Source organism: Leptopilina boulardi, unplaced genomic scaffold (genome assembly GCF_019393585.1).
Source record: "Leptopilina boulardi isolate dan_hultmark-lab unplaced genomic scaffold, ZJU_Lbou_2.1 LbouV2_330, whole genome shotgun sequence".
Taxonomy (NCBI): domain Eukaryota; kingdom Metazoa; phylum Arthropoda; class Insecta; order Hymenoptera; family Figitidae; genus Leptopilina; species Leptopilina boulardi.
In genome coordinates, this window is record NW_026137897.1 from 450,048 (window position 1) to 462,168 (window position 12,121).

At 26.5% G+C, this 12,121-nt stretch overlaps 1 protein-coding gene across 5 annotated transcripts in view; it reads right to left on the minus strand.

Moving 5' to 3' along the window:
* Nucleotides 1-12,121, minus strand: part of LOC127285258 (protein naked cuticle homolog) — a 50,765-nt gene that overhangs the window by 34,503 nt on the left and 4,141 nt on the right. For 3 of the 5 annotated variants that reach the window (XM_051311171.1, XM_051311170.1, XM_051311169.1), the window contains exons 2-3: nt 11,849-11,960; nt 9,688-10,175 (exon numbers count right to left, since the gene is read on the minus strand). Coding sequence is in view for 2 of the 5 variants with exons in the window: in XM_051311167.1 (XP_051167124.1) it covers nt 11,849-11,927 (79 nt within the window). In the remaining 3 variants the exon portion in view is untranslated. The remainder of the gene's footprint in view (nt 1-9,687; nt 10,176-11,848; nt 11,961-12,121) is intronic. The other 2 variants (XM_051311167.1, XM_051311172.1) reach the window with 1 other exon arrangement.

The following is a 12,121-nucleotide window of genomic DNA, read 5'->3' on the forward strand; positions in this document are numbered from 1 at the left end:
ACTTCAGTTAAATTTCAGTCCTGATAAATTGAAATTCAGATCAAATTAAAATTCTGATAAATTAAAATCCTAATTAATTAAAATTCAATAAAATTTAAACTCCTATAGAATTAAAATTCTAAATTAAAATCCTATATAGAATAAAATTCCCTATTGTGAATAATTTGAAAATTCGTTAAAATTCGAAAATAAAAGAAAAATCGAAGAAATTCGATTAAATAATCCCTCTTTTTAATAAAAATTCGCCTATTAATTCAACTTTATAAAATTCACAAAAATTTCACTAAATGAAAACTCATAAAATTTGAATTTTAAACTCATAGAAGTTTTAGAAAATTTTCCGTCGAAATAATATTTAAATTATTTCAATATATATATATATATTGTTAAATAAATAAATACGAACAAAAATTCAAATTTCCCTAATTTTTTTAAGACAAACGAAAAAGGAATTTTTTTTCCATAAAGAAAAAAAATGCGAAATTTTTTCACAGTATAGAAAATGAAGATTCTGCTATGTTGTGCAAAGAACGTTTATGCTCCTCTCTTGGACTCTCGTAAACCGCTATATAACGTCTCTCGTAACATTCAAACTATAGTTGCCTACTATAGTCTCTATTTATTACGTCCAGATCCCTATTACGGGACAGAGTCTCCTTCGCCAAAGTGGAACCGATGCGACCGATAAGAGGACATTTCGTTTGGGTCGCATATTTCGTCTCGTTTTTCTAAAAAGCATATATATATATATATATATACAAGATCAAAGAGTTCTGCGAAGCATTACATACTGTATACGCATTCGAAAGGCGCGGAGAAGAACAACGTCTTTCTCTTTTATTTTATTTTTTTTTTGAAATCAACAAAACTAGAAACTAGATTCTATCATTTATATCCGACTTCTTTATAGATCTCATTAAAAACTAAATAGTTGACAATCGCTAAAATAAATGGGGTTCAAAGTTGAGACCTCAAAGAGAGAAAAAAAAACATTCGCATTTTATTTCATTAAAAGTAGGATAGATATATATATATACATATATATATATAGAAAGAGGATCTTTATGAACAAAAAAAAAGAAATGAAAATAAACAAGCAAAAAAAGAAGAAAAAAAAACACCTTGCACTGAATACATTAAACCAGAACCAAACGTGGAACAGAAAAACCGGAATCGAAACTGGCACTCGAGTGAAAATATGATTCTTGCAACCAGGGTCGAAACGTAACCCAGAATCAAGAGCAACTAAAAAAAAATCCATTCGATTAAAATTGAATTCCATTTAGATTATTGAAAATCGTTTCTCCATATAATAAAAAGGCAAAAGATGAAAAATAAAATTTAAATATACTGAATTAAAATTACGATTCAAGGGAAATAATAATGTACTGGCAATTATAATTTCAATATTAAATTTACTATTATAAATATTAAATAGTAAATAAAATTCTATATTTTGTTAATTTTCAATTAAGCAAATTTTTTGGTAAAAGAAAAATATAAACCATCGAAATAAAAGAAAAAGATCAAAAATAAAGGTAGAGGAAAAAATTTATATAGAAATATGTAATTAAAATATAAAAGAAAAAAGTGAATTAAAATATTAAATTCTCGAAAATTGAAATAAAATTATTGATTTTTTTTCAATTAAGTAATTTTGATGAGAGAAAAATTCAAAATTCCAGCGAAATAACCAAAAAGAAATGTAGAAAAATATTCCTCTGGAAATATTTCAAATGAAAATAGCAAAACTGAATAAGAATATTAAATTCTCGAAAATACTTTGAAATTAAATCCTAAATTTCGATTTGTTTCTCAAATTATCACCAATTTTGGCAACAAAAAGAAAAAAAAATTCCAACGAATTAAAAAAACCAAAAAGGAAAAAGTAGAATAAAATTCCTCTGGAAATATTTCAAATGAAAATAGCAAAACTGAATAAGAATATTAAATTCTCGAAAATACTTTGAAATTAAATCCTAAATTTCGATTTGTTTTTCAATTATCACCAATTTTGGCAAAAAAAAAAACAAAATTCCAACGAATTAAAAAAACCAAAAAGGAAAAAGTAGAATAAAATTCCTTTGGAAATATTTCAAATTAAAATAGAAAAAGTGAGTAAGAATTTATTAAATTCTCAATAATACTGTTAAATAAAATCGAAAAATTTCGATTTATTTATAAAAAAAAACCAATTTTGGTAAAAGAAAAATACAAAATATCAACGAAATAAAAGAAAAGTAGTAAAGAAAAATTCCTGTGAAAATTGAAAAACTGAGAATATTAAATTCTCAATAAAATTCTAAAACAAATTCCGAAAATGTCGATTTTTTTATCAATTATATTACCAAATTTGTAGTAAAACTAAAATACAAAATACCAACGAATTAAAAAAAAACCAATAAAGAAAAGTACGAAAAAATTTCTGTGAAAATAAAAAAGAATATATTAAATTCCCACTAAAATTGGATTTTAAAATCCAAAATATTTAACAGATTACTATCAATTTTTTTGGCAAAACTACAAAATTCCAACGAAGTAAAAGAAATGATGAAAAAAAAGAAAACTAGTCAAAAATTCCTACAAATTCCAAATGAAAATAGAAAAAAAAGCGAGTGATTGAAAAACTGAGAATATTAAATTCTCAATAAAATTCTAAAACAAATTCCAAAAATTTCAAATTTGTAGTAAAACTAAAATACAAAATAACAACGAATTAAAAAAAAAACCAATAAAGTACGAAAAAATTTCTGTGAAAATAAAAAAGAATATATTAAATTCCCACTAAAATTGGATTTTTAAATCCAAAATATTTAACAGATTACCATCAATTTTTTTGGCAAAACTACAAAATTCCAACGAAGTAAAAGAAATGATGAAAAAAAAGAAAACTAGTCAAAAATTCCTACAAATTCCAAATGAAAATAGAAAAAAAAAGCGAGTGATTGAAGAAAAATTCCATTGGAAATTCTATGAAATTTGCCTACATATATATACATGTATACAATTCCCCCGGCATAGAGGGTAAAAGACCCTATGGAAATTTTTCCGTCAACTTAACTTTCCAGGGATAGGAGTTAATCCGATTTTCGGAGATGGGGACGACAGCTGCACGACGATCGAAAATTGTAGAGGAAAGGCGGTCATAGAGAATTTTATTTATCTTTTTTTTTTTTTGCGTGCACACATTTTCAATAGATGGAAAAAAAGTGCCACCCTCAAAAATAACGGGGTGATAATTATATCGAAATCAATAAAGATAAGCGGATGATATTTATTGCGTGATGCGTATATATATATATATATATATATATATATATATTCATGTTACTATGAGGGTAGTAGTAGTAGTAGTAGTAGCCTGGCGTCGGTTTTACCGGTCCCTCTCTCGTTTTCTGTGGTTTGGTGGCGGAGCTCGGGGCTCAACGGGACGGAGGAGAGGAAGCAGTCGGCGCTTTTGATCTGAGCCGCGAGCGCCGACAAAGCGTTCGTCTCTCTTACTCCGTTAGTTGAGTGCGAGTGAGCGAGATAACAACAATTCTCTCTCTTTCTCTCTCTTTCTCTTCGTCACGCGAGAAAGACGACAGTAACGATAACAGAAAAAGAGAAAACGAGATGGAAATAAAATAGAGAAGACACGATACCAAAGCGAATGAAGATGAAAAAAGAAAGAGAGAGGAGAACGATCGAGAAAAAGAGAGAATTATGCGTTGAGAGTTCGACGAAGAGAGAAAGAGATTCGTTGAGGGGTCATTCCATAACAAATCGATCGTATTTTGGAGCCATATACTTTGAACGATACAATTCGGAAATTCTCTAATCTTCGCCGCCGACTATCTCTATTTTTTTTTTTTTCGAACATTCTGTCGAATTTTCCTATTTTTTTCGGTTCATCTTTTTTTTTTTGAAGATACCGTCTTAAATTCGTGATGATACAGCTGCTTGGATTTTTTTTTCTATCATTCCCTTTTTTTATGCCTAAAAGAAAAAAAAGTGATTTCAATAATAGAATATTCATAATTCATAACTAGCTAAAAAATAAATATAGCAAAAAAAAAAAAAAATAAGAAACAAGAAGTAAAATATGAATTTAAAAAACTAGAATTTTGTAAAAAAAACAAAATAAGGACAACAAATGCAAAGAGTAGTAAATAAAAATTTCACTATACAAAAATTCGATCCAAAGAAAATAATAATTGCAGAAACCTAATGGATTTTAGCGAATATTAATGCGTTCCTCGTTAATAGGAAGCATAATAATTGTATACAAAACAGTGATTATAAAAGCCACTAATATAAACAGAAAAAAAAATCCACAATAACAATAAATAACAAACAAGTTTGAAAGAAACGAAACAAAATAAATTAATTTAAAAAAAAAAAAAAAAAAACGACACCGAAGCTAATGGAAAATGTAAATTAACTGAAAATATATATCCAAAGACTCTTTGGCGGATCTTTAATCCATTTCAAATGGCAATTAAAGAAAAAAAATATATAAACGAGTAAGCTATTAATTAAATTAAATAATTAACAGTACGAGAAAGTCTGATTTTGCAAAAAAATATATAATATATGGAATAATTTGAATAATTTCAGGTTTAATGAGAAGTCAATAATAATAATTATTATTATTATATTATAATCCGCGTGCAACTGATTAGAATAATTTCTGTGAGCAAAAGATGTGCAAATATTGAAAATAATAATTGTTTTAATGGAATTTTGTATATATAAAGTGAAAATAATTGAGGATTATATACAATTAAATTTAATATTTGTTTCTTTGCGATTGAAAAAAAAAAAAAATATTAAACGTACCTCTCGAGAAAAAAAATATCAAATTAAGATTACAAATAATATTCATATCTTGTGAATGCTTTTATTTATATAAAAAAAAAATTTCTCGATTTACAAGTTAACCTTCTTTTTGGTTTTATCTCAAAACTGGGAAAATTTACATAAAAAAAAGTAACAAAAATTACAGAAACAAAGTTTTATTAATTGGAAAGAAAATTTTGTTTGCAAATATTTAAAACAAAAATTATGAATCGAATTTTAATGAATTAGGTAGGAAATTTTCTGTTTGAAAATCGAATCGAATTAATTCGAAACAGAATTTTCTGTTTGAAAAATTTAAAAAAAAAAAAAAAAGAAAGTTAATAAAAATTTGTCTATCAATTATTAAAGTTTAAATACAAATTTTTCTTCGGTTCTTAGAAAATGCTAAAAAACTGGACAGAATTTACATAAAATAAATATTTATAACAAAAAATAACTAAATCGAAGTTTAATTAATTAATTTCGAAAGAAAATTTTCTCTTTGCAATTTTTTTCTTTTAAACGAAAAAAATATACAAAATAAAAATTTGTTCAGCAAATTTTTAAAGTTTAAATAAAATAATTATTTGATTTATCACAGAAAATTTTGTGCAAAATTTTACAATTAAAACATAATCTTTCAATAAAAATTACGAATTATGAAAGAAAATTTTTTTTTAAACGACAAAAATGTTAATAAAAATTTATTCAACAATATATTGAAATTTAATTAAAATATTTCTTTAGTTTATCACAAAAAAAAACTGTACAGAATTTACAGTTATAAAATAAATTTTCAACAAAATTTACGAATCAAAGTTTAATTAAAATCATTCTTTGAAGAAATTAAATTCGAACAGATATATTATAAACAAATAGAAAAATAATAAATAAAATAACAGTAAATAATTATAATAAATAATACTAAAATATTAATAAAAATAATAATGAAAGAAAAATAGCAAAAATTATTATAAAATTTAAAAAAACAAATTAGTTAAACTATTAATAAACCAAAATAAAGGAAAAAAATATTCACAAGATAAAAATAAAATTTAAATCCCTATTACGAAAATAACCAAGAGATAAAAATCCACTTTTCTTTTCGGGGAAAAAAAAACTCCTTCAATGTGTGCACCTTTAGAAATGCATTAATAAAAAAAAAAGAATATATTTCTTCGGACCACCCTAGCAGTTGCATATAAAGGAAAAACCACATCCTGAATCAATTTTGGTTTGAGCCAAATTTCCGGAAATTGAACGTTCATACCATAAATATATTATAACGGAATTCGAAAATGTCGCTCGCTTAAAGTGATCGATTTAGTAAGCGCGATAGAGAGGGAGAGAAGAGGACATGCAGGGATTCCAGGGGGTGTATATATAAAGGCGAGGAATCAAGTGTTGAGTTCACACCAGTTCACAACCCAATGTGCTTTTTGATGTGGGTGGGCAAGAGTGAGAAAGAGGCAAAAAAAAAAAAAAAAAAAAAAAAAAAAAAAAAAAAATAGAGAGAGAGTGGGACACAGATAAAAAACGAGGGACGAGGATGAAGTAACTCGTCACATTCTGTCCATGCGATCGTTCGTGTGTGTTGCCACTCCCTCGTGCCAGCGTCCACCAACTTTGCTATTAATAAATAACATTGCGGCCCCGCATTACATCTAAAGCTTATGGTTCCGCTCTAAATCCATTCTTATATACTTAAATTCTTCTATGGCAAAGTAACGAAAACATTGCCTAAGGCCCCTAAAAAAGGGGGGAGGGGAATAAAAAAGAGAAGAAAAAAATTATATGATGAAAGGCAAGTGAATTGTGTCTCTCTATATTTTCCATTCTCTCTACATTAAATATATATATATATATATTGTATATAAAAGTCAAAAACTCCACCACACAGCGGGGAGTTCATAATAATGAAACACTTGCTGGGTTTATATGAAACAAGGGTTGAAAAGCAAGGAACGTGCCGAAACAAAAAAAAAAAAATTCAAATTTCACATTTCTCTAAAATTTGAAACTGAAGAAAAATTTTTGTTTCTCTATTACCAACCATTTATTAAAAAATTTGATTCAATTGAAAAAAAAAAAACGAATATAAAAACTAAATCAGAGTGTCTACTAAAAATCTGAATTAAAATACCAGGACTTTTCAAGACAAATTTCTTATTTTTCCAGGACATTAAATTGGATGACTTTAAGGAATAAAAAAATTTTTTTAGTTTAACTATTGTTTTCAGAAATTATTAAAAAAATTAATTAATTAAGTAAATTTTCATTTTACTTATTTAATGAATTTTTTTAGAAATTTTTGAAAATTTAAAAGCAAAATATAAAAATTCAAGGACAAAAATTAAAATTCCAGGACTTTCAAGGACACTTTTTAAAATTCCAGGACATTTCCAGGACTAGTAGACACCCTGTAAATACAGAAAGAAGATTATTTTACGAATATAGTAAAGAAGAAACAATCACTATAATAATTAATAAAAAAAAATAACACCAACAACTAAGAAACAAAAATCATAAAAATCTCCCGAGATTTATTATATTCTTTTGAAATATAATTTTATAATTAATCATACACTCAAATCCCACACATGAATGGAAAAAGCATGTCTTGTGAGTTGGAAAACCTATCGACCTGAATAGAATGAAAAAAAAAAAAATTTAAATACACTTGCCTATAGCAATGAATATTTAGTATTATAATGAAGTAAAAAAGCTATTTATAATTTTTTTTTTTTTTTTTTTTAATGACCAGCTGCTATATTCAATGAAGCATTTTATTTCCATACCTTGAGTCGAGGGGCTGATCACTCACGAGTCGACCCGACGTTACAGACTTTACTTCGTCTTAATTCGTGCTAACTCGCACTATTCGTAGTTACTCGGGCTATTCGTAGTTACTCGGGTTATTCGAAGTTACTCGCGCTATTCGTACTGCCTTACAACGAAAGAAAACCCATAAGCCACATTGTCGCTTCAGTCGCTTTTTACCAGTGTCTATATACAGAACTCGACCAAAGCGACAATGTGGCTTATGTGTGTTTTTCCGTTGTAGGGCAGCGTAAATACTCTGAGTCGACTCTACTTTAGCCATTCCTATCCACTCGATTGAATTTTGGCCTTATTATTAAAAAATATTTATAAACTATTAGAATATGTATTTATTTGTAATTAATTTTCTAATCATATTTATATTTTAAATTGATTATTTTATTATTAAATTTATTAGTTAGTAATAATTAACATAATTAATATAATATTGTCTAAATTGTTGAACCATAAAATTTTTTTATATGAAGTGGAACGCCAAGGCCTAATTCATTTTATAATTTGTCTCAAAAATGTTGACGGAATTTGTCCATTACACTAGTATTATTAACTTCCTTGCTGCTCATGGTTTTTCAAAAGTTAAATTCACAACTCACTTAAAAACTATATATTCAGATTGAAAATTTTAAGTTTTCTTGACGAACAGTCAAGGACTGACTGATCTGTCAGTGAGTATTTTGAAGTGAAAAATGCTCGGTAAAAGGTACAAACATTTTGCGAAAGGATGGGTTTTACAATTTAAACACTAAAAAAAATGGTTAAGAATTTTAAGTATCGCATCGTTGTAAAGATATTAAAAATTATATTACAGGTCAGAGTTGCAACAACTCAATCTGCTTTTCAATTGTGCATAGAGAACTGAGAGAGTCAGGTATATTCTTGTACGTAAGGAAAAGAGAAGGAAAGCATGAACTCTGTTCTCAACTACTTCTTAAGAGGGAAAAGCGTTTGACACATACATACTACCTCGCGCGAAACTGAGCTCCACTGGAGACGGAGAACTTTCCTAAATACTAGCAATACTCCCAAAAACTCACCCGAGACTCGCTTTTACTCGTCGTTATTCATCGTTATTCGTCTATCTCGCACCGCTTCTACTACTACTCCCCACTATTCTACGCTATTCCGCCTTATTTTATGTTATTTTGTTAACTCGTTTTAAATTTCGTTATTCTCTGTACTCGAGAAATATCGACAACTTAACATTTTAATCACAGAACTGCAAAAATATTCGTTTTAAGCGAGTGAAGTACTCGAGAGTGATCAGCCCCTCGCCTTGAGTCGAATATGAATTGACTGATATTGCATTTCTATTGCTCTAAAGTACTTTATACAAGCGGTAAGGTGTCGAATACTATTATATTGCTTTATTTCAAGCTCAACGTCACTTCCGGCAATTTTGAGCTCCATACGTGGCTAAATTATTGTATCAATCATTCTCATATATTCAATTTACAGTTAGGGCATCGCAAATATATTTTATATTCAATTTCCTCCCCTAGATTAATTCCTTATCTTCAATTTTTTTAAATTAATATTTGCAATTTTTCTCATTTTTTACAAAAATCTATTTTTGTATTTTTTTTAAATATTTTTAATAAAATAATAAAAAAAATAGCACAATTAAAATATTTTACATTAAAATTAGTGCGTGAAATATTTTACTAGAAATATTTTTAGCAAAAAAAAATATTGAAAATAAAGAAATGAAATTTTGGTGTTTTTTTCTTGTCAAATTAAAAGTGAATTGAAATGCACGAGAAGAGTATATTTTTTTTAAGAAGAATTCTTGGGCCGAATATAAAAGTGGTTTCAATCGTTATTATTTACTTACACCCTTCCGCACCCTCGACTCGATTATGACAAAGGGAGAAAGTGCTCTTTCGACACATGACGAAGTACTACGATCGTTATTTATACCCTCTTTTTCTCTCATGATGAAAGAACTTATTTGGAGACAATTCAAGGGTACAATATTATTATTTTTTTTTTCTTTTCTAAATATGCTATTAAATTTTCCATATCTACCTTTCTGCAGTTCCACCTTAATTTCCATCAAAAAAACTTCATCATCCAATACAAAAATTGTCCTCCTTTTTGATCCATACAAAAAATTTTCTGAATTTCCACCACAATTTTTAAAAATTGACAAATAAAAAATTGTCCTTATTTTGAATCCATACAAAAAATTTTTCTAAATTTCCGCCTCAATTTCCAAGATTTTCGATATTTGCCAATAAAAAATTGTCCTTCTTTTGGATCCATACAAAAAAAATTTCTAAATTTCCGCCTCAATTTCCAAGATTTTTGAAAATTGCCAATAAAAAATTGTCCTCCTTTTTGATCCATACAAAAAAAAATTCTGAATTTCCACCAAGATTTTTGAAAATTGCCAATAAAAAATTGTCCTCCTCTTGGATTCATACAAAAAAAATTCTCAATATATCCATCAAATTTCCAAAAATTAATTTTTCGATTAACTTCATATTATTCTATAGCCAACGATATCCGATTTTCTGAAAATAAATAAAATTAGAATTCAAAAAAGAAAAAATTGCCTATCATTAAAATTTTTCTACTCAATGTTAATATTGCAAATTAAATCGAATAAAATTACAAATATTTTATTTCTTTTTTCATTTCTAATTCACTTTAATCGAGAGTAAATTACAAAAAAAAAAAAAAAAAATCTTTATAAAAAATATTTTCAATTACTAAAAATAGAAAAAAAATGGCAAACAAATTCTAAAATATATTATTTTATACAATTAAATTTTTTAAAACTCTCTGCTAATTTAATTTTTTTTGTTCATCATTAAAAAATAAAAATCATTAGAATCTTCCATCTTCTACTTTCAATCGATTAATCCCACAAAACTTTATTCGGGTTATGCAGTTTACTTTAATTATTCCCAGTCATATCGTGATTTATGTTTTATGTATAACTGTTCGGACTTATCTTTTTCAAGAGCTGAGAGTCACTGCCTTTGATGTGCCGCGAGCTTCGTTAAGTTTTTATTAACAGTATAAATAAAATTGTGAAAATAAAAAAAAAAAAAATGAAAAGAAAAGAAAGAAAAAAAAAATATATTTCCAAGGCATAGACGTCATTTTGAGAACGATATATTTACACATGTGCATATCTTTTACTAATTATTATCCCTCTTTACGATTATTTTTATAGCGTGTAAATATTAAAAATAACACCTTTCATTTTTTTTTCTCTCTATACCTTAAAAAGGAAGCTTATTATATTCCATCAAAATTTAATTTATAAACCTTATGGTAATTTGTTTAGTATATAGACAAGTAGTTAATTAAGTTATATAACTGCAAAAAAAAAAAAGTTTCAACCGCGCACGACAATATAATACTTGATTAAAGGCAAAAATTATCCTCTAATAGTACAATTAAACATCAAATGCATTTCATCAAGAACCAAACTCTCATTAAAAGTTAATTATCAAAAAGAAGAAGAATTTTCACGTTAATTGAGAATTTTAATTAAAAACACAACATGCGTTGTGGAATAGTAAATTTTAAACGTTAAATAATTATTTCACTTTTTTTTTTTCGTTTTTAATTAAACGTATTTGTATAATAAAAATTCAAATCTGTCGATTAAAATTTTATTTTCATTTTAATTTAATTTAATAGAATTTTCATTTAAAGAAAATAAAGAAAATATTTTATTACGTAAAAAATTAACAAAATAATAATTTATTAGAAAAAAAGACATTATTATTATTAATTAATAAAGAATTTTTACCTTGTATTTTATATGAAAACAAATTACTATTTTTTATATAAAAGAAAATTTTGTGAAAATCGCAATTTTTTTTTCAATTTAACCTCAAAATTCGGGAAAATTTTTCAAAATTTCAATTTTTAATTAACACGACTCAGTGATCGTAAGACATTTTTTTTTAATTGTTGTTTTTGAAACCCGCCTTTTTATATTTTAATGATCCTGCAGGGAATATAATTAGAATTCGCTTTTTATATATATTATATTAATATTAAATGAACGCACGTGTTCAAACAAGAAAAATACACGTGTGCCTCACGTGCGTCGATGCCGACAAGAAAATTCATCTGAATTGATGAACAACTTGTGCCCTTCCTCTCTCTATATATATAATAAAGAAAAAGAAAACAACAGATGAGAAAATAAAAAGCCGGCTCTTACCTTTCCGGAAGTTCCAGAATGAGAAATAAGTCCTCGACGAGTTGCTTCGCCATCTCGGCATCGGGAAACAATAATGCATTTACAGTGGGAACATATTCATTTGCACCTTTCACTTAAAAAAAAAAAAAATAACTAACAAAAAAAAAAGAAAAATACAAAATTAACCGACAAAAGGGTTCATTATAACCTCGTGGTTATATCGATTCTTTTCTAAACCAAAAAGTGCCATTAATTTTCTTTTTACTTATAATAACAACTTTGTTTTCACTATTT